This window comes from Amia ocellicauda, chromosome 17 (genome assembly GCF_036373705.1).
Source record: "Amia ocellicauda isolate fAmiCal2 chromosome 17, fAmiCal2.hap1, whole genome shotgun sequence".
Taxonomy (NCBI): domain Eukaryota; kingdom Metazoa; phylum Chordata; class Actinopteri; order Amiiformes; family Amiidae; genus Amia; species Amia ocellicauda.
The window spans coordinates 22,646,668-22,669,823 of NC_089866.1; the positions used below are offsets into that span (position 1 = coordinate 22,646,668).

Genomic DNA, 23,156 nt, shown 5'->3' on the forward strand with positions numbered 1-23,156 from the left:
TGCACAAGTTATCACCTGCACCGAAGTGACAACAACCGGGCGCACATACACCTAACCTATGCAATGGAATGCAACAGTTTTTTTTTTTAAGATATGTATGTATGATCGACCTTTTCCACATATATTTGCGTTTGTGGTGTTAGTAAATCCTTTGCATATGCATTGTCATGTGCTTGCGATAGTGCTTGTTGTGGTACAGATACTGATGGTTTTCTTCAGGCGTAAAACATGCCTAGTTGGTTAATCGGTGGTGATCAAATACGTCATGATTTCGGTCGAAGGCTTTGCGTTGTAAAACGTTATTGTACTAAAGTATAGCTAGCTAAATAGCTGCTGTATAAAGGTAGGTGTTTCTGAAAATACATTATTTCTATATATATTTGTATCATGTTGTTATACATTGATGCGTATAGCTCCTGCTGTATTCCGATGATCAAATTATTAGAGCTTGTTTTTGTTACAGTACAATCTCATTCAGTTATCAACAATTAAGGTATTTACATTGATAATTGTATTCACGTTATCTGATGTGCTGTTAGATGTTGATTTGTATGTATGCATGTCTTTTTTAGTCTTGGCTTGATCGGCACAATGTTTTACGAGCCATCTTCCCATCTGTCTTGTAATTCAAATAACCCCAAGTCAAGATTTCCAGTTGATGAGCTGCGTTAAGACATGGGATGTGTAAACTTTGCATTGTTACTCCATTGAGATCTAGCCTAAAGGTCAATCAACTGGAGACTTTACAGTTATGTCTAGAATGGCCCAGCGTTCAACAGACTAAAATGGATAATTCAATGATCGTGGCTAACCTGAACGATTGTAATAATAAATCAATATTCAAGGTTAGAATTGAGATAGTATATCACATTGATTTATGTGAAAAGCAAATGAAAACTGGGAATGCATTTAGTTCCGGATAGAGCACAGAAACTAGCAGCTTGGCTCAGTCCTTCGACTCAATTAAAAGGAAATCCAAAAGGTTTAAAAACGTACAGCTTGTGAGCTGCCAGGATTTAGTGTGAATTGGAAGGTTATATCTTTACAAGAAAAGCACAGCGTTAACAAATTATTAAAATAAGATTGCGAAAAACACGATAATGTTAACGTGCTATTCATTTTAATAGAATTTTCAACATCACATAACTACGAATTTAGAGGCATGGTTAATTGTATTATTATTATATGAATATTGAGATGAGCTTGAAAATGAAATGTCTACATTGAAAGCGGAAAGGGAATCTTGTTGTTGGAGGAAGTGACGTAGTTTTGAAAGTGGTGCATACCTGACGGAGGGGTGTGCAAAAAGAAAGTAAACAGTGAAAAGACAACAAAGGAAATAAGAAATTGTCTTGTTGACAGGTGTGGACTGTAAGATGTTTTAGATATTCAAATAATGAAGGCTTAGATGAGTTCTCAATCGCTGTTGTTTTTCATGTGTTTGCTTTTATTCATTTGTAAAGTTCGTGTTGACGGTGAGATGTTTGTGTGAATCATATGATGATAGCCTACAGTATTGGTTTCATTTTGATCATATTGATATTATAGCGTTTGAAAAGTAAATGACTAAGATATTGTTTATTGGTACGTGATTTATGATGATTTGGAACCGAATGATTAGGTTGATACTGTAAAAATGTAAAGTAAAAAAAAAATCTTATCAATGTTTATCCCAAAAACGAGATTCAGATGTTCAGTGATTTTGTGCAATAACCCACTGGCTAGTATTGCATCTAAGGCAGAAGAGGTACAGAAAAATCAATTTTTAAGTTTAATTTATAAACTTTCTGTATTATTTTCGCTGAAGTTGGAGATAAGCTAAACAATTTAGAGCTTGATCACGACTTAATTCAAAACCTCAATAAATATAATTAACATTTAGAAGTTATTTAATGTTAAATACAATTTAAATGCAAACTAAACAATTTTACAGAAATGAATTTATAATTAGTAAATAGTTACATGCGTTTGAGATGGTGTTTCTGGAATTAGATTTTCTAGGGTGAAGACTAGTTATGTGCATTTTATAATAAGTATATTAATCAATCTCTCTTTGTTAATAATGTGTCTGCCAGTGAGATGATATGGGTTTATTAGTGAAATTGTACACATTTGATTACGTCCACAATTTGTATACTGTGCAATACAAGTACAGGGATTTCCCTGCCTCCGGAGTAGAAACAGTTTCTGTTTTGTTACCATGGAATGCAGTGGTGAGTCATGTGTCATGATCACCTTCTTTTATCTCCAGGAATGATGTTTGCCAGGTGGGCTGCTGTGAGGTGATGTGACCTGTGGCGTTTGAGTCAGGGATGGCAGAAGACAGAGAGCTGGGGCAGGCAGCAGCAGGCCGGAGCTCCCCGTCACAGGGGCAGTGCGGCTGGCAGAAATACCGCAGCAATGCCCACTCCCAAAGCTTGCTGGAGGGGCTTGTGTCTCTCCGCCAGGGTGAGATTCTGTTTGATGTGGTGTTGATGGTGGAAGGGAAGCCAATCAAAGCTCACCGCATTCTCCTGGCAGCCTCCTGTGACTACTTTAGGTAAGGCCTCTTCCTCTCAGTTGTTTTCTCGCTTACTTGTTAATGATGTGTCAGTGAGTCACGATTGTAATTTCATGCAGTTGATGTCTTTTTTTTTCTTCTGTTAGATAAGGCCACAGACACACAGCCACCAATACTTTTAAGCCCTTTTCTTATCAATGCTTGGGAGTGTTCGTATTTCTTAACAAGACCGACCTCTATGTCCAACATTCAATGAGGAATAGTAGAAAATTACATGGGTAATGTTCTATAGTGCATATTGTGAAGTAACACAGTATTAATGATATCCGCTGATTCTAAAGCAGAGAGATAACTCTTAGGGTCTTCAAAGACAGGGTTCAAAGACAATAAATCATGCGTAGTCCTCTGATCAACCATTTGTTTAGTGTAATTTGGAAAATAAACACAGAGAAGGCCTTCGGTGTGTTTGACTGTGAAAGTGTCGGCCTGGCAGAGGGATGTTTGCTGGGGGGCTGCGCGAGATGCAGGAGAGTGAGATCCAGGTCCATGGAGTGTCCTTCACAGCCATGACCAAACTTCTGGACTTCATCTACACCTCAGAGCTGGAGCTGGACCTGGACAATGTGCAGGAGATACTGTCTGCCGCCTGTCTCCTCCAGGTGAGTGCCCCACATCAATCACTACTTCCTGTGGCACCAAATCTTCCTAGGGTTGGAGCAATAGGAAATGAAGCAGGGTCACGCCAGAAGAAGAATCACACAGAAGGCCTCTTGTTTATCTTTTTGATTTGAATATAGGTGTGCTGTTATAATAAATGCAATGACATTTAAATCATTCACAAAATGTCTAAAGAAAACAAGCCCTGACTAGTTTATTGCCTGTGCATAGCATCGCATTAGATTATGTTTCCCTTAGGACTCCTTCTAACATAACATAAGTCCTACCTAATTACTGAACTACTGAAATTAAAAAAAAAGTTCTTATTTCGTCATGTCCAATAGCCAATAGTCATGCGGACTAACAACTTGTGGTGAAATTGCGAATTTGCCGGATTAACAAGTGGCAGATAAACGAGAGTGGACCTGTATAAACAGAATTGTAGTGGAGAAACTGGAACGGACCCCAACCAGTGTAATGGCACGTAGACTGAATCTGGGGAGAAGCAACAAATATGAATGTTTTGTGTGCAGGTCTAGGCCTATGCAAAAAGTACGCTAGAAATGTCCCTAACATTTCATAAACTGAGCTGTTACAGACTGACTTAGTTTGTCTGTGTGACACTTTTGATACTATTGTACTAAAACTTCCTTCCCCGCTATCTTTTACTGCTGTAACACCAGTTCCTGTGTATTTACAAACTCGCAGCTATCTCTCCTAATGTTCATGTCAAGACTGCCCTAAAACTCACATTTCAATTAAGCAATGGGTTTGGAAGGATATGACTAACAGATCAGGAATGCAAGACTTAAAACCTGAGAAACGAATTGGATTATAGGACCAAATGGATTTCTGCGGTAATGTGATCATCATAATTACACGTGGAGAAGAAAAAAAAAAGCCAGTACTTTTAGAGGGAAGCTTCATTCAGTTATAATACATTTTGAATTGGCTTGTGTTTTTTTATGTTGACCAAAAACAATTAAACAAAGCTTAGTTCTTCATAAAGTTAATATATTAATTGGTTTTTGGAGCATGTGTATCCCTAGATATACATCTGTTATTCTGCTGAGGTGAATTCTTTGTGCATTTCTATTATTTGACTGTGACAAAACTAAAGTTACCAAACTGAGATATCCCCATTGTATCTGTTGATATCCACACCTGTCCTTCTTGTTTTCTATGTGAGCTATAGATACAGGATGTGATTGGCTTCTGCTGTGATTTCCTCTTCTCCTGGCTGGATGATGACAACATCCTGGAGGTCTACAAGCTAGCAGACCTGTTTGGGTTGAGTCAACTGGGTGCCAAGGTGGACGAGTACATCCTAAAGAACATCCACATCTTCTCCAGGACCTCTTCATACCGCCAGCTTCCTGTGGAAAAGGTCGTCAGCCTTCTGTCTAGCAACCAGTTGGAGGTGAACTCCGAGAACGAAGTGTATGAGGCAGCCCTGCACTACCATTATACTCCTGAGCAAGTGGAGACAGACCAGGTGTGCCTGCAGGTACAAACAATGCCTTTCTGTGTGACACATTTCTTGTTTGTGCTTTGTTCTTTCCTGCTGCTGGTGACTCTTAATCCAAACATTCACCTTAAGCTTATAACCTTGTCTTAAAATGTTTGTAGCCCAAGTAAGAGCATGTTTAGTCCTAGCTGGATCTTTAAAAATGAAATGGAGCCAAGATTAAATATGCAGAGATATAGAAAGCCACGGCAAAGAACATGCAAGGTGCAAGGTTTAGCCATGCCAAATTACTGTGTCTGAATTAATAGGGTTAACCGTAATAAGTGTAAGAGGGCAGGCCTTTGTATTTCGGTCTACTATAATCTCCCTATGTTTTACCATGATATCACTCTTATTTGCTGTACATTACCGTGGTTTTGCCATGCTGTGCTAAAGTAAAGTCTTCTAAGGGCTGGTTTGCGTGTCCTCCCAGGACACCCTGCCCACCATGGAGGCGGTGCGCTTCTGCCTGATGGAGCGCCAGATCCTGCAGCGGCTCCACGACCGCCTGAAGCGCTGCCCCCTGCGGGAAAAGCTGGCCGCTGCGCTGAACTACCACGAGCAGGAGATGTGGCAGCCAGTGATGCAGAGCCCGCAGACGCAGCTGCGTTCCCTCTTCCACTGCCTGGTGGGCTTCGGGGGCATGTACTCATCCCGCTCAGAGACCCTCAGCAACGAGGTGAAGTTCCTCAACCCCCGCACTGATGAGTGGAGGAGCCTGACCGCGGCGCAGGCCCCCCGCATGTCCAACCAGGGCATCGCCATCCTCAACAACTTTGTGTATCTCATCGGGGGCGACAACAACACCAGTGGCTTCCGTGCAGAGACCAGGTGCTGGAGGTGAGTGGAAGAAATGTTATTCATCCAATTATATTGGTTTGCTCCTCTGTTCAACTGAATTCTTAATTGCTGTGTGTTTTCATCTATTTCATAGTCTTCCCCAGGCATTTAGATACTATAATTTGAAATACAAGATTGCAGAGGCGCTATAATTGTCAATTGTGCTATAAATATTGTACAGATGTGTTTACAAATATCGCGACACCCAGGCCGCCATTTTGGAATGTACAAAGGCAGAGGTCGAACGAAAGCTTCTGATTGGCTGACGGGCAAATCACAATCTCTGATTATAGCCATGTACTGCCTTCTGCCATGCCCTTCCCCCCAGTTGACCCCCATTGCTTCCCCTCATGTTTCCCCCCCCCTCTCCAGGTACGACCCTCGTCATGACTGCTGGTTGAATATTCAGCCCCTGCAGCATCAGCATGCTGATCACTGCGTGTGTGTGGTGGGGGGGTACCTGTACACCATCGGGGGGCGGAACTACTGCAATGAGCTGGACGTGGTGGAGCGTTACGACCCACACAGCAACACCTGGGAGTATGTGGCCCCCCTAAAAAGAGAGGTGAGGAGAAAGTTTTCACGGACTGGTTTTGTTCACTCTTGAGTCTTTTCTATTGAGAACAAGAGATGTCTGTGCTAATATTTAAAAATATACACATCGATAATAGATTCACAGGAAAGTTTGACTGTGTATGTATGTATGTATTGTGACGGAACGGGGCTCCGTCCCTTTAAGGAATGTCTGCCCAAGGTAGAAAACTACATGCCCCTGGAGCCCCTGTGGTAGAGACAGGAAGGGGTTCTTGGGTATATAAGGGAGCAGGCAGAAAGAATCAGGGCAGTTGGTGGGAGGTTGCAGCCAGGGACAGAAGGAGCTGGGAGAAGGCTAAAAGGAGCTACTAGAACCTGTGGTAAGCTGCACACTACCCAGAAGGATATGTACCATCAAACTGCCCAGGTGTGTAGTTGGTAAGAGTGTATACTGGCGAGTGAGTATAATCGCCATACCCTTGCTAATAGTCACTTGAATACTAATAATAATAAAAATACCCTGTGGCTTGGGGAAGGATAAAAACCTGTGCAAAAGTTTTAGGCACGTGTGTAAAAAATGCTGTAAAGTAAGAATGCTTTCAAAAATAGACAGTTTACTGTCAGAAGTCATACACCATGGCAAGACTGAGCACAGCAACAAGACACAAGTTAGTTATACTGCATCAGCAACGTCTCTCCCAGGCAGACATTTCAAGGCAGATGGGGGTTTTCAGATGTGCTGTCCAAGCTCTTTTGAAGAAGCACAAAGAAATGGGCAACGTTGAGGACCAGAGATGCAGTGGTTGGCCAAGGAAACTTACTGCAGCAGATGAAAGACACATCATGCTTACTTCCCCTCACAATCGGAAGATGTCCAGCAGTGCCATCAGCTCAGAATTGTGAGAAAACAGTGGGACCCTGGTACACCCATCTGCTGTTCTGAGAAGTCTGGTCAGAAGTGGCCTTCATGGAAGACTTGCGGCCAAAAAGCCATACCTCCGACATGGCAACAAGGCCAAGCAACTCAAATATGCACAAAAACACAGGAACTGGGGTGCAGAAAAATGGCAGCAGGTGCTCTGGAATGATGTGTCCAAATTTGAAATATCTGGCTGTAGCAGAAGGCAGTTTGTTCGCCGAAGGGCTGGAGAGCGGTACACGAATGAGTGTCTGCAGGCAACAGTGAAGCATGGTGGAGGTTCCTTGCAAGTTTCTGCAAATGGAGTTGGGATTTGGTCAGAATGAATGTTCTCCTCAATGCTGAGAAGTACAGGCAGATACTTATCCATCATGCAATACCATCAGGGAGGCATCTGATTGGCCCAAAATGTATTCTGCAGCATGACAACGACCCCAAACATACAGCGACAGTCATTAAGAACTATCTTCAGCGTAAAGAAGAACAGGAGTCCTGGAAGTGATGGTATGGCCCTCACAGAGCCCTGATCTCAACATCATCGTGTCTGTCTGGGATTACATGAAGAGAGAGAAGCAACTGAGGCTGCCTAAATCCACAGTGTACCTAGAAGAATTGATGCTGTTTTGAAGGCAAAGGGTGGTCACACCAAATATTGATTTGATGTAGGCTTTTCTTCTGTTCACTCACTTTGCATTTAGTTAATTGATAAATATAATCTATTAACATAATCTATTAACATGTCTATTTTTGAAAGCATTCTTACTTCACAGCATTTTTTCACACCTGCCTAAAACTTTTGCACAGTACTGTATGTACACACATATACACACACACACACACACACACACATACACACATACACTTTTATTTATTCCACCAGACAGAATTAAACATCAGAAGTTGTCCATGCTCAGATCCACTAGAGGGCGCTACTATGAAATAAATCCTCTCTACAGTATTCAACTTTCCCAATTTCCTGCAAGGAAGCAACTAGAAAGATGCAGTTAATTCAATATTTCAGACACTATCTATGAATAAGGAGTATATTGCACAGCTTTGATTAATTACCTCTAGCAAAAAAGTCACGCACAAAACAAAAGTAAAACTAAAACTGTACTATATCTTTTTTAAGGGAAGTGAAGTTATTGCTTTGATGTGGTGTTAACTTACACAGGCTGTCAGCACTGTGGGTGTGATATGTTTTTGGCATTTTGCTCGTAAGCCCACTGGAATTGATCAGATCTTGCACATTTCCCCTCCGGTGCTATAAATACAAGCCTGCTTTGTGAGTGTCTGTAGCACACCCTTTGTGATAAACGAGGCCCAGCTACTAGATGCAGTAGTTTTACTTTTAAGCACACTATAAACCGCGCCAGTGATGCTCAATGGACCACCTCTATTTCTCTGCTCCAGGTGTATGCCCACGCTGGAGCAGTGCTGGACGGGAAGATCTACATCAGCTGTGGGAGGAGGGGGCCGGCCTACCTGACCGAAACATGCTCCTACGACCCTGGGAAGAACCAGTGGGAGAGCCGGGCGGACAGCCCCATCGGGCGGGCCTGGCACGGCATGGCGGCGCTGAACGGCAGGGTGTACGTCATCGGGGGCAGCAATGATGACCGTGGCTACCGCAGAGATGTCCTGAAGGTATGCCTGGATGAGTGTGTCATTTTAAAGAGGAACACATCGTTGGACTTCTGATTTGAGGCCATAGCAAATATAGATCTCCCTAGTGTGAGAATCAGATAAAACAGATTTCAGCAGGACCCTAATGCAGGCTGTTAAAATTGTACTTGCACAGCAGGAAAGCAACTCTTCGAATATTATCTGCCTATGTAGTTAAATAGGACATGACAATATCCAGGCCCTGGTTTTGGCTGATAAAGCATACCACAGCTTGTACAAGTTATGATAGATCACACCATGCAATAGTGTTTGGCAGCAGTTTGGCAAGAGCCACCATTAAGGATTAAGGAGGATTTTATCTCTGCAGGTGGCCTGTTACAACCCGGCCGTTGACGAGTGGACGACTGTGAGCCCCCTGCCCGCTGGCCACGGGGAGCCTGGCATCGCGGTGCTGGACAGCCGGATATTCGTGGTGGGGGGGCGCTCGCACAACAAGGGCAGCCGGATGGATTACGTGCACGTGTATGAGCCCGAGGTGGACCGCTGGGAGAGCGCGACCGCCTTTGAGGACAGGATCTCGGGACTGGCCGTCTGCGTCCTGCTGCTGCCCCGCTCCATCATCCTGGAGACTGAAAACTGCCCCTCGGAGCAAGCCCGGGCCAAGACCATCTGGGAGGAGGTGGTGAGCCTGGATGACTTTGAATCGTCCAACAACTCCAGCGAGGACTGAATCCCCCTGGTCGATCCCAAGGAGCCGGTGCTCTCCAAAGCACGCGCCGGCAGGTTTGAGAAGCTTTTTTTTTTTTTTTTATAGGTCCCCGGAAGCTCTTTTGGTTCCATTCTGCATGAAGCATTGACTGTCCCTCCCCTCCAGCCTCAATCAGATCTTTGCCTCCATTCGTGAACCAGCTAATGGGGTGATTAGTAGGTGGCTGAGAAGAAGATAATTGAATATGTATGTAGTAATGCTGCAATGCACAGACTCTATTTCAGAGTGGCTATTGCTATCTGTAAGGTGTTAAAGGAAATAATTTGGTAATGAAGTCATTTATTTCAAACATTTTTTAGCATTCAGTCCTTCTGATGTGAATGTTTAAATGTTTAAAAACAATAAATGAACTATCATGAATGCAAGCTAAATGGGTTAGATGGTTACTGGCATTTGCGGCCCCTAATTTTTAAATGTTTCCTTTCTGTATGCACAGGATAAATGACTTGGGAATAAATATATTTTCACATTTACATATTCATATATTGTTCAGAATTCGCACATGAACAATGTGTTAGAACTGCAGTACAGAATGTGAATCTTGATATGTAAGAAAGAAGTAGAAGAAGAAGGGAAAAAAGTCACACTTAGAACCAATTTTTCCTTTTCTCCCGTTCATCTTCACCGCTGTAAGCCATAGTACATCTGTTATCTAAAAGCCTGTTACAGGTGAATGACAGCCAGTCAGACGACTTTGCATTCCTACAAAGGACAGAGTGCCAGTTAGATGGAGTATGACTGTGTAATTGAATGTATCAAAAATGAACCCCTCTAAGCATATGGAGATGACTGTCAGTTTCCTTTTGGATGTAGTTCAGCGAAATTAACCCTTTTGTGCATCACAACCTCATATAGGAACTGATAGTCGACTAAATGGGCTTTTTATACACCTTGCTTATAATGAGTGCCAATGTTCTCTAATCAGCTGTACATGTCTTGAGTTTTGGCATCATTCATTGTTACCAAAATTAAATGTTCTACCCTAGTTTCATCCTGATGTTTTATGAGAATCCCCTTTCTTCCACCTTTTAAAGCAAATGGTAAATACAAATTATATCTATTTTCAATGGTGAATTAATTAATTTAGTATGTTTTAAAAAATATAATTTCAGGTTGGGTTTTACAGCTGTTTTCAATAATATTTTTAGTGCATGAAAGGGATTAAATACAGCTTATAAAACTGACATTACAATTTGAAAAACTTTTGGCTAATAAATACTATTCACATTTGGGTGCTATTGTTTAGCTAATAATTTTGTGGCAGATAAAGTGGGACAATAACTGTGTTTCCTACGCAATATGTTTTTATTATATTAATACCTTAGAAATTAAAATAAATAAACACACAATCTGCAGTTAGGTTATGTAAGCATTTTTGTTTGCCCTACTACATCAACTCCCATTTCATTTTCTATCAGATTTGTGCACTTCTTTTTCACACTGAGACATTTAAACTTTGATTTTTGAATCACCTGTTTCCCGTTACTAATCAAACCCTTCACACACCCATTCCTTCATTTAAAATGAGCTTATTCATTTCCAGAGAGTAAAACCATTTGATATTTTCCTCACTAGCCACTAGATTGGTTACCAAGATACTGAGAGAATTGGTTGGCAACTGTTGATCAGCCTCACTGGTATATAATCAGATATACGTGATGTGAGCATTGAAGAAGTGTGCTAAACTGCGATTGAGATGACTGATAAGAGGTAAACTGAAGTCATTTTCCACAAATGATTCAGATATTCAGCTAGACAGCAGACGTATTGCACTTTAAAACTTTAATTATTTCCCAGGTGCCTTAAATATTTCTGGAAGTTCTTTCAAGGGAGCACATTTTCCAAAACATGGACCCGGATTAGATGGAAATCTGAATTTGTACTCGCTCACCAACCACCAACTCGAAACCTCATACATGATCCTGGCGTCCTGTTGACACGGGACACCTATGGCAATAACTGCTATCACAAATGGTCATTTTCTGAGCTTGTGATTAAACATGACGGTGAGCAGCAGTTTTGATGTATTCTGTACACACATTCAGTCAAAGAGTGTCATATGCTTGTTCTTGTGATGAAGTAGCACATTGATATACTATATGTTACCTTGTACGGTTGGCATCTGCTAAAGGAGATGAAACCATACTAACCTCTACTGTAATGCTTTGTTCAGGTACAGCTGTTGCTAAACACATCCCTGCTTTTTTCAGCTGCACTGTATTTTAAATACAAGCATGCCAAAACAGTAAAATCCTGAATTGTACATTTAATAATCCTTGTTGCGTGGTTGCACATGTTACTAGTAAAATTGCACTGGGTGCTGTGAATGTAGGGTTTAATTTATGAAATGTACAAATACATTAATATAATAATAATTAACTACTACTGCCAGGTTTTAACTTAAATTGCAGCCTAATTGAGTGACATTAGTTGTAATTTATCTGTAAATGTGTTGGTTTTCCAAAGGGTTTTCTAGTTCGAAAGGTCAAGGACCTAACAAGACATAGTTTGAAAGAAAAGTTTTTTTCTCTGTATTCTCAAGTGGGAGTTAAGGTGTGTCTATAGTCATAGCTGCATATTAGAAAGCCATAGGTCTTCCATGGTTCCCCTTTATACACTGATAGTTCAAGCCTTGTTGAATACTACAAAAGCAAGCATACAGCCAAGTGTTGCTTCAAAAGGATGTATTCTGCTTGATTGGCCTCTCGGTTCCAGCTTGTTGTGTGCGTGGGCTGTCTGTCCTGTTCTGTGAGAAGGAGAGAGATGTGTCACTTTTGTACGTGTAAGATATGGTGTTCAAATCTATCTTCACAGCCACTCATCCGCTTTACATGGACGGTGTACAATTTCTTCAGGGAACTGAAATCTAGGTCTGTGGCCTACTTTTTTTATTTCTTCTGTTCCTCTCCTTGATTAGATGAAATAGGAAGGCTAAAAAATCTCAAGAACTACACTTTGGAGTGACTTGCAGAAAAAGTAACTTTGCGAAAATGGCAGAAAGAGACATTGCATCAAATTCCTTTGTTATTCCGAAATAAGAATGCATCAAAGGCCCTTTACTATTTCAGCTCTGTGGTATTTCTGGTGATGTATTGCTCTACACATCTCTCACAGTATAATGAAATAGGAAGATTAATACATTTTGTTTCCTACACATTCATACATATTATGGAGACTCCAGATATATGCATAACTTGTTCTGTGTTGGTGTAAGTCTTTATTAATCTCTTTCCGTTCTCAAATGATTCACCTTTGTGGAGTATGTTGGTGTTACTGAAATGCGGATTCATTTTATACTGTGATAGATTTCAAAAGGGGTGAGATCAGGCAATGTTTTCCATACATACTTTGGAGTAACCCTTATTTTGTTTTGGGTAAAGTTTTTCAGAAAGCTTGTAGTCTTCAGTCCATTACTGATCAACGGATCATCTTTGCATTTACTTTAAATAACCTGGTAATAACACCTCATGAAACAGTGTGTCAGTGTGTCATCCACACAAGTAGTATACCAACAAACTGGTTAATAATATTATACACTGAATTAAAAAAGGCAAGTCTACAAATTGATGAGCTTTCCTTGCATTTACATATTTGCATTCTCCATTTTTAAGAAATTATTCTGTTTAAAAAAATAAATAAAAATATTGTTTAAAAATGTGAGTTTATTACAGAAATAAAGGTACATCTACAATACTTTGGTTTGGTTTACGTTGCAACTGTGTCACACATTAGCATATGTTATTACTCAATTGTGTCAGATAAAATGTCATTCTTCAAATTGATTTTGTTTTTTTTAATTACACTTGGTAAGATGTGTACACTAAGAAGTGGTTCTTCTTCCTCTTGAAATATGAGGAAAATGCATTTGTAGAATATTGGATGATGATGATGATGCAAGAATGGTTTTACATTATAAAATACATATAGATTCAGCACAGAAATACAGTGTTCTGCTTTCTATCCTGAGATTAAAAATACATATAGTAGGAATCCACATATATATTTTAAATGTTACAAGTTCACCACTATTCCTTACACAGTCTGTCTCCATCACTTAGTGTCAATCCCAGAAGGATAATGCAATATACAAAAGATACATTATTGAAATGGAGCATCCTTCCTAAGGTTTCACATAAAACAACTGTATGAAAAGTTAATTCTGAATTCATGAAAACTTTTCATATATATCTGAAAGTACACTGCATTACCAAAGGATTTCAGACAGATTACCAAATAACAATAGAGACAACCGGTATTAATGACTGCTGTCATCCTAGGATGGACACTTTTCCCCTTTGCTAGATGGCTAGAGGAGTACTCCATTCCTTCCTTGGCCCCTTTTTTTGCAGTGAGAAAAGTGCTCTGTGGAATTATGCTCAAAACTGTGGGTAGGTAAATGCTTTTAAGGTATCCTCTATTTCTGTTATTATACTCCCAGCTTATGTCTTATACGTTTGATAGAAGTACAGTCCCTCACCATAAATCTGTAGGGGAGACATTACATTATTATATTTCAGTTTTGTTTTGTGTTTTATATTTTTTTTCCCCAATAAGTGTTTTCCCCTTAATAGTGTGTGAGTATGGTTTGTAGATAAGTAGAAAACAATCCTCATTTAAATGTATGAAATGCCCTGACACCACAAAATGTGAAAGGTTCAAGGGGGTGTAGACTTTTTATAGGCACTGACTATTCCAGACAGACACTATATGGCATGTAACCTACATGGCATTACATCACTGGTGGCAAGAAGCTGGTCACAATACATTCGGTAACAGTGTACATACAAAGAGTACGTGTGTTCATGAAATAACCTCTCCTCCAAAACCCAAGGTATCCACTTGATCGTTTGTTTTGTTTTCATCCAATTTGTTGCACCAGTGCTCTCTGCCAGTTAGTTTGTGGGAAATTGGCAAGCACCAGCCTCTAAGAACCAGTGGGTGCAAATCCATTCACATTCACCCAAACTGTGTCCCTGTGAAAAACTAGGCCACACTCCAACTGTTTTATCCGGCTTGCTAACTTAAAATTCTGTTTTTCCAGCAGCAGAGGAAAACTGAGTTCCTCCCTCTGACCCCGCTTTTGAATTCTCAGCACAGATGATGACCACATGGACACTCTGCTTTCAGGGACACTGTGGTGCTGGCGTTTTCTCAACAAACACTGATGTTTCCTGTCAATCCCCTTTGTGAGTGCTTGATTTAGAAGCGTCTTCAGTATGTCTTCTGCATACAAAGACCTTTGTTTTAAAAGCAGTGCAGTTATAAAGCAACTGCACAGACGAGTTTATCATCGTAATTCTGAGTGTGGGAGTGTGGTAAAGCAAAGCAAGTGATTTAGATTTGGCTAGCAATTGAAATGTATTTTACAGATCCATGTTACATTTGTCATTGATTTATACCACTTCTAGGTCCTAATTTACATTATAGGATGGCAGCCCTTGTGTCTTAAAATGTGTAGCTGTGTGTAGAGTTGGACAATGTTAGGAAATTTCATAGAAGGATGAATATTCAGTCTTTTCTGTGATATTTTCAACAAAGTTTAGTTAAACAATTTAAATAAATAAATAAATAAAATGCCGTTAGTGGAAATGTGAGCAGGCTAACTGTTGCAGGAATGCCAACCTCTACATCTATCTATATGTCTAATAAAATCCTAAAACAATTATTTGGCAATACAAACACAACTAACTTTCCCCTGAGGAAAAGTGCAATCAAACGTTCAACTTGGACTATTATTATATATTCACTTGACTGAAATTCCCATGCATTACGTCTCTTTTTACTGTTTATAAACAACAACGTGACAGTAGCAAATAAATATAGGCTAAAGATTGCAAATGTATTAATGTAATACAGTTCGGAAACCAAAACTGTTTTAGGCTCTGCAGGCTAACCTTTCACAGGAAGCAATCTAACCTAGCAGTCTTGATTTAAAAAAAAAAGCGTATGCTGAGAGGAAATAAGTGTAAAATAATATACGTGTGTGTGTGTGTGTGTGTGTTAAGCCACAGTAAGCGCATGATTTCGGGCTTCCTTCGGTTTCTGCAAACGCTCAAGAAGCGCCAGCTCTGACGTCACCGGCGTGCTGGGGAGAGTGGGAGCGCGCGGACCCGCCCTCTTGTCCGCCATTTCTGATTCTGTGACTCGGAACAGGCAGGGGAACTGACTATCAACAGGGCGAAAGACGAGCCAAGAAAACCTGCTCGACCGGTGAATTATACGGGTAAAAGGGCCATTTTTAAAGACGCCCGACTGCCGAAGAGGCTTGGTAATACACAGAGGGACCTACCGGAATCAGATGATTAAGGGCAGAGATATTTCTTGTGCGGAGACGTGTGCGAAGGCCGCCATTTTCATCGTAGGTGCCTGAAAGACTCAACCGGAGTCAAGAAAGGCGTCCTAATAAATCGTCCCCACCGACTCGGGCTCACTAGTCCGGGCTGAACAGATACGAGAGTAAACGGAGTTGAGGGCGACCGGTTATTCGCGGTTTTTCGACATGGGGGGCCGCTCAGGACAGTGATATTTCCCGTTACTTCTGAGAAGCGACCCATTGGCTAGCTATATTGTTTCGATATATGTGGCCGTTTTGTTTGAATGTTTCGGAAGAACTGACGAAAAAGGGAAGCTTTACTGAGACTCTGGCATCCACAGGACGTGGACAGTGTCTCATCCGTCGTTGCACACACCGGTGAATGGAAAAGGCGGCATAATAATGCTTCAAACGTGGCTGTATAGCTAGAGGTTTCTAGTGAAACGTCAGTCTGAGGAAATAGGCGAATAATTGATCTATAGCCGAGCGGAGATCTGCCTCCTTTCATCTCCTTTTTAAGGGTTTGGGGTGACATTTCACCCTAAATCTTTAAAACCCAGCCGTCAGTCCCCACCAGCCCGATTGATCGATAAATCCTTGTTCTGCACATTTGATCGGATCTGCTTCATCATGTCCTCCGCTCGGTTCGATTCCGCGGACCGGTCCAGCTGGTATTTCGGACCGGTGTCCCGGCAGGAGGCGCAGAACCGATTGCAGGGCCAGAGACACGGCATGTTCCTGGTCCGGGACTCGTCCACCTGCCCCGGTGACTACGTGCTGTCTGTGTCGGAGAACTCCAAAGTGTCCCATTACATCATCAACTCGCTGCCCAACAAGAAGTTCAAGATCGGCGACCAGGAGTTTGAACATCTGCCGGCCCTGCTGGAGTTTTACAAGATCCATTACCTGGACACCACGACGCTCATAGAGCCCGCTCCCAGGTAACCAATTAACAAATTAGTCTTCTTGTCCTCGAAATAAATTAGGGCTGAGTTGTCGCGCTATGTCATCAGGTTGTATGATTGAGTGTTTTTGCGATCACTGGACCCAGTGGTCACATATCAGAACCAGTGAACCCACTATGAGACTCGGTTTATGGTCGCGTAACGAGAGGGATTGTGGGATATAATGGGCTCTGCATTCGGGGTGTGCAGATCTCCAATTGGTTATTCAAAACGTGAATACAAACATTAAGTTTGGCATTACTGCCGTAAAATACTTGAATCAAACTACCTTTTAGTATGCACTGTAATGCAGTCTAACACATTTGCCTGTGTATAGACATGTTGCACGATGTATTGATGTATAACTTCTGATATTTGTTTGAACATAGTTAGGATTATATACATCACCAATCTGTTGGTTCATCAATAACAGCTCATCTTTAATGCAAATACATTATTTTAAACAATTTTTAACCCCCGGGACAGTTTTTGTGTTAGCTGAAAGACTGGGTTTATATTTTTCTAATGGTTGTGGGAATTCCAAGCAACATTTCTGGCCAGTAATGCTATCATCATATATCCTTCCTCTAAATATTTTTTTAAATGCATTTCTTGTAACCGATTTCCGTGTCACTGCCCAATGACAGGATAGAAGGAACTGTCACACGGTTTGGTTATTGAAGTTCTGCGGTAGTAAAATTGTCATTTTCATTTTAATCAGAATATGCTGCATCCGACGAGGAATAGCATTACATGCTCTTTGTACCATATGGAGCAGAATTAATTCAGACAAACATGTAAATTGCTCATGTTTAATTCAAAATCTATGAGTTGGATATAGAATAAAATAGGTTTCATTTGTTGATCTGTATCTGTAAGTATGAGACATGTTAGAAAGACTAGGTGTTATGAGGATAGCTTTTATTAAAAGGTAAAAATGCTGTAGATCTGTGCTCCCATATATACTTGTTTCTCTCCCCTGCAACACAGCCATTAAAAGCCGAAGACTTAGGGCACAATTTGAATGTTAGAGGCTGAACTACAGTTCATCATTTTAATTGTGACAAATCAGAAATAGATTTTTACAGTTAGAATTCAATTTTAGGTTGAATCCTTTAAAGCAATGTTTATGCAAGTTGATGAATCCATCCAGAAAGCATACCACTGCTGACATGGGATGATATCTACAGTACTGGATCCATTATTGCTTTCTATACAAAAAAAAATGCTACTGTCCTTCCATCCACAATGTTAGATTTAAAACAGCTTTCAGTACAGGCATTTTAATTTTAAGCTGTCTGTGCATTTTGTTTCATGCAGGTACCCAAATCCTGTCGGTACCAGTCCAGCACCTGTGGTGGGCCCGCCAGAGGAGAATCTGGAGTATGTTCGGACTCTGTATGATTTCACTGGGAGTGATGCTGAGGATTTACCCTTTAAGAAGGGCGAGATCTTGGTTATCTTAGATAAGCCCGAGGAGCAGTGGTGGAGTGCCAGGAGCAAAGAGGGACGAGTGGGCATGATCCCTGTACCTTACGTGGAGAAGCTGGTTCGGCCATCGCCGCATCAGCAGCAGTTCCATGGCAACCGGAATTCGAACAGCTATGGCATCCCAGAACCTGCCCACGCCTATGCCCAGCCTCAGACACCCTCCCCTCTACCCCCTACCACACCAGGCGCTGTCATCAACCCCCTGCCCTCCACACAGAATGGACCCGTAATGGCCAAAGCTATCCAGAAACGAGTGCCGTGTGCTTATGATAAGACTGCCCTAGCACTAGAGGTAAGAGTTCAGTTTGTTTCCTTAAGTACTGGCAGACCCCATCCTCTTTGTACCCCCCACCTCTTGACTGTGCTTCATATTGTTTGAACTAGCAGTGTGATTGCTGAGTTTAAACATTAGTAGTCATTAAAATACGAATCTGTTAGTGTGGATCTTTATTTTTTTTTATTCCCCCCCCCTCTCATTCTTAACTTTTTATTTTTTTCACTCATTTGTGTTGATTTCCCTGAGCGAATGTGCAAATTAAGTTATACTAAGATAATGAAAAGGCACTCCAAAATAGAAGGTGTAATTAGGTTCAAAATGTCTGACATATCAGTGTTAATGGTATTCAGTAGTTGCACAAGTATTTCACTTGGGAAATAAACTATTTGTATTTGATGGTCTAAAAATATCTTTAAAGTATTAAAACATCTAACAACAAAACGATTGTCATTTTCTGACTGTTTGATTGAAGTTGAGGAAGTAAAGAACTGTCCTCTCTTGATTTTATAGCCAGCAACTGAGCAATAGTCTATTAATTAAGCTTTTGCTTTAATACCCTGCATGGTTGCTTCAGTCTTATAAATTCATATGGTGTTTCAGGTAAAATTGTACATTCTGAGGATAATGATCTGAAATCTAAATTATTGAACACTCAACCTTTTCCCACTTTGTGAAATGGTGCTCTGTAAGCAGCTGGCATCTAGGAGCGTAAATGAAAAATAGGAATGACAGTGTGCCTAAAATGGGTTACAACTGATGAGATTATATAATGGAAAATGGTATAAATTTGAATACTGATAAGGCACATCATGGAAAGGTTCAGAGTATCCCTACCCACGAACTTTAGCTTATTGTGATTGGTACTTCCTGTTTGTGGTGCAAAATAATCAGTTAATCAGACCTAAGAGTCTACATTTTTTATTTATTTTTTCTAATGTAAAGTGTCCTGAAAGAGATGTCATGTTTAACAAACCAAAGCCTTGGATTGGACTTAAAAGCAGTGAATATTGTTTAAAGGCTTTTGTAAGTATCTCTCTATGTAGAGGAATTAAGTTGGTTCCTTATTCATGTAAATGCACAGAAGCTAAAGCTGAAGCTTCACCTGGTAAAAACAGCCACATTAGGGTGTGGAGAGCAGTGCATTGAGAGAGACAGAGATTGCATCAGTAGAAGATTCCCCTGAGGATATGAATGCCTGCTGCAAGTATAAATTGTCAAAAATGTTCATTTAATTGACGGTTACTCAGACAGGCCCTGTAGCTGTGTATATAGGTATTTAGGAGTTAATTTAACAATGCTAGAAGCATGGCACTTTGTTGAGCTATACATCTAAATGGATTTTAGTTTTCATGCATAGACGTGCCTTCGAAAACGACTTTGTTGCTTTAGAGAGAGACAATGCCCTGCCTTGGTTGTAAAACATTTTGAGTTGTATGTCATGTATCTTTCATTGTGCAAAAAATAATAAAATCCCCTTTATTTAATTCCTTCAAGTAGCCCACATCCTCAGAGAAAACCTCCAATTGAGCAGAACAGTTTTGCAGCTTTTTGCCTTTGGCATTTTCAAATGTCCTGTGTAATTATGGAAAATACAGAATGACAGGATACATATTCTGTGAAGATTACTGAAGTGAAACTGGAGTGGAAAGGTTCTGGTTATTAACATTTAAAAGTATCGTATGGAAACCATGAAAACATAGAGGAGAGAGGTGGTAAACAAGGAGCTGAATGGAACATGTAGGGACATAGTCACAGGAATACTGAGAATGTTTTTTTTTTTTTCTTGTGTTTTTTGTTTAACAAAAGCTCCTCCCAGAAGTTTAATTTTCTGCATTCTTTGGTGTCACAAAAGGGCTTAACTTTGATATGTTGTCAAATGCTTTCGGACATTTCATTTTAAACACCAACTATTGTATGTAAAGATCTTGCTCTTCTCATTACCATTCCTATTCTGCTGGCAATTAAGCATTGTTCCTTCTAATCTCAGGATTGTGATCAAACTAAGAATAGAATGTCGGACTCCAGCAGTGATTCTTATAGACAGCTGATTGTCTGGCATCATACAAGGGATAAACCAAAAAGCACTGTTACAATAAAGGAAGTGAAATCAAAAATGTATTTATCCCTCTTTTGTCATTTAAAAGGGAAGATTGATATCATAGTGGAGCGTATATTGTAATGGTTTTAGAGCCATTTTAACCATACTGTTTGTTAATATTGCTCAATATCTTCCCATTTACTATAATTAATGTATCGCTGCTTAGGAAAATAGTGAACTTGCTTCCTTGGTCCGCTTTGGAACAGGTCCATAGTATTAACAGTACAGCGATAATACCCTTCAGAAAAACTTTAAAATATCTTCGATATTTGGATACAATACTAAATGTGCAATTAGTGACTTGTATCTTTATCAGATCCCTATTAGGTCATCGGTGTGTTTTTAAAACATCCTTTTTAAATATTGTTTTCAGTTTCTTCTTGGCTGTAAATATATGCAGAAAATTTGAATTGTTTTAGAGGAATAATGGAAAGCATGTCTATTTATTACCCTAAAACACCTATTGTTGTTAAGTTTCATTTAGGTTTTCAAATTTGTCAAAGTGGAGTATGCACATTCTCTGAAAGTGCTCGTTTGAATCATAATGACATGACAAAACCACTTAACACATTTACCAACTTGCACATAAGTGTCACAGCCAAACTGTTATTAATAACAATCTTCCTAGGTAGATAGCTGAATACCAAATATATTATTCAATAATTACTATATCGTAATACAAAGCAATTTGGCAGAAATTTAATTATCACACTAAAATATAAGGAGGGGTGAGGGATGATAACTTCAATCTTGCATCTAAAATTGTAGCATATACCTTTTCTCATATCAATTGTAGCATCTCAAAGGCATGCTGTATAGTTCTCTGAATGTATTTTTTTATTTTCTTTTATTTTTTTATTACAGGTCGGTGACGTTGTCAAAGTGACACGGATGAACATTAGTGGCCAATGGGAAGGTGAGGTGAATGGTCGGAGAGGCCTGTTCCCCTTCACTCACGTCAAAATAATTGATCCCCAGAACCCAGAGGAGAACGAATGATGAGCACGATTTCCCTCTACTGCTGCCTCCATTCGTCCATCCTGTTATCATTTGGCATCATGTTTGAGGCACTGGTTCACTGAGCTTAAAATCTGCAAAAACCGTGTTGCAGGCAAAGAAGAAATCATAATTTAATCAATCTGCAGCAGTTGTTGGAGTTTGCTTCTGACTGTTGAGCTCTGCCTATAAACTCCCATTAACCCCTTGCCTGTTATCTGGATTAGTTTTAATATTTTATGTTTTACATTTTTATTTTAGTTAATCTCCCTCTTGGACTCTGGATTCAATAAAAATGAATCATTATTTGAGATGTGTACTTTAAAGGGGATGATTTTTTTGTTTTTTTTAATCTATAAAGATTGAAGCTGCTTTAACTGTTTGCAAGCCAAATGTGTTATTTCAGCATTGTGTCAAAGACCGGAAGGGGTTAATTCAATGACGAGAGAACCAAGCAACACATGTGGAGAAGAGACCAGAGGCACGGGAAAATTAAAGGCAGTCAGAAAAGGAACTTGCTACTGTGCTGTCAAATCAATCATTCACGATTTACCTTAAACCGAGTGATGAGGTTGCTGCCTTCATTTTAGAATTATTGAATAATGTAAAGAGTTTGAGTGCTTACCTTTTTGACCTAAACTATATTTAGCTTAAAAGGATGAGGTAAAGCGTATTTTGATCAATATAGATACTAATTGTTTTAAGCATAGCACAGAAACGGTGTCAAAGATGGGAATAATTTCAAGGTGTACACAAACAGCGTTATTTATAACAGACCTTTTTTTTTTTTGCCTCCGAAGTTCTCAGAATGAAGCTTGTGTTGATGTAACTGGGGGTGCTGGGGTGGGGGGTAGGGGAGGCTGCCTTTTGTTGCGATTTTCTTGTACGTTGTGGTCTACTGTTTTAGCCTTTTGTGCCATAAACCTAGTTGGTTTGTTGCCACGAAGAGTTGCGGTGAATGGGACAGCTCTGAAACACAATCATGGAGGTATTTTTGAGCACTGTTTGTTACAAGCTTTGAAAGGGAAACACTCTAGAGATTTTAACTTTTTGCTTTCCTGAAATTTCAGTTTTATGTTTTTAACCGCAAGTTGCTTATGTTAGAGGTTGAGGGGTAAACTAATACTTCATCTCTTACAGCAGTCTTGAGAACTTCGAATGACATCTAAATATGGGAATGAATTTCTGTAAAACGCAAGGTCTGTGCTTTTCCCACCTGGAGTGTTGAGGAGATTGATGCCTACGGTGGCAAAATCATTTACATATATATTTTCTCCTTTTTAATTAATTTTTAGATCTAATTGGAACAAGCAGTATGCAGTTAAATTGTTTTGAACTTTGTTATTTAGAATACATTTTGGAAAAATATCAGCTATCCCCTCATGTCCCATCCAACTGTTTAAATAAAGAAAATTGTGTTTATCAGAATGAACATCTGCTTACTACTGTTGTCTTTGCATTTAATTTTAAAATGTTTTACCTTTTATATAAAAAAAAAAAAGTGTCTGCCAGGAGTGTTTCCCCTTTAATGCTTTGTGCTGTTGGATCTTACTTGCTTTGTTATAGGCTGCTAGAATACTGCATTAGAGAAAAAAAAATGCAAGCTGCTGTCTTTCTATAGTGCATCACCCCAAACCCAGCAATTTTTTTTTTGTTCAGTAACAATATTGATTGTCTCAGACTGT

At 40.0% G+C, this 23,156-nt stretch overlaps 2 protein-coding genes across 6 annotated transcripts; both read left to right on the forward strand.

Moving 5' to 3' along the window:
* Nucleotides 1–6: 6 nt before the first annotated feature.
* Nucleotides 7–10,349, forward strand: klhl22 (kelch-like family member 22). 5 transcript variants are annotated; one of them, XM_066689872.1, is made up of 8 exons: nucleotides 7–95; nucleotides 2,252–2,539; nucleotides 2,994–3,159; nucleotides 4,353–4,664; nucleotides 5,098–5,504; nucleotides 5,877–6,069; nucleotides 8,371–8,604; nucleotides 8,951–10,349. In XM_066689872.1, exons 2-8 carry the CDS (start codon nucleotides 2,313–2,315, stop codon nucleotides 9,311–9,313), a joined length of 1,902 nt encoding a protein of 633 aa, XP_066545969.1. In that variant the 5' UTR covers nucleotides 7–95; nucleotides 2,252–2,312; the 3' UTR covers nucleotides 9,314–10,349. The 5 variants fall into 5 exon arrangements, with proteins under 5 accessions (XP_066545969.1, XP_066545966.1, XP_066545971.1 ...); XM_066689869.1 differs by lacking the exon at nucleotides 7–95 and adding an exon at nucleotides 1,259–1,362; XM_066689874.1 differs by lacking the exon at nucleotides 7–95 and adding an exon at nucleotides 1,259–1,362 and having other exon boundaries at nucleotides 4,353–4,652.
* A 5,109-nt stretch (nucleotides 10,350–15,458) lies between these two features.
* On the forward strand, nucleotides 15,459–22,903 carry crkl (v-crk avian sarcoma virus CT10 oncogene homolog-like). The gene is made up of 3 exons (XM_066688851.1): nucleotides 15,459–16,606; nucleotides 17,930–18,392; nucleotides 21,340–22,903. Exons 1-3 carry the CDS (start codon nucleotides 16,296–16,298, stop codon nucleotides 21,472–21,474), a joined length of 909 nt encoding a protein of 302 aa, XP_066544948.1. The 5' UTR covers nucleotides 15,459–16,295; the 3' UTR covers nucleotides 21,475–22,903.
* The last annotated feature ends 253 nt before the right edge of the window (nucleotides 22,904–23,156 follow it).

Coding starts and splice junctions, on each gene's coding strand:
- crkl (XM_066688851.1), top strand. CDS start 16,296: ATGTCCTCCGCTCGGTTCGATTCCGCGGACCGGTCCAGCTGGTATTTC. Junction 16,607..17,929: donor CTCATAGAGCCCGCTCCCAG/GTAACCAATTAA, acceptor TGTTTCATGCAG/GTACCCAAATCCTGTCGGTA. Junction 18,393..21,339: donor AGACTGCCCTAGCACTAGAG/GTAAGAGTTCAG, acceptor TTTTTATTACAG/GTCGGTGACGTTGTCAAAGT.
- klhl22 (XM_066689872.1), top strand. CDS start 2,313: ATGGCAGAAGACAGAGAGCTGGGGCAGGCAGCAGCAGGCCGGAGCTCC. Junction 5,505..5,876: donor GCAGAGACCAGGTGCTGGAG/GTGAGTGGAAGA, acceptor CCCCCTCTCCAG/GTACGACCCTCGTCATGACT. Junction 8,605..8,950: donor ACCGCAGAGATGTCCTGAAG/GTATGCCTGGAT, acceptor TTATCTCTGCAG/GTGGCCTGTTACAACCCGGC.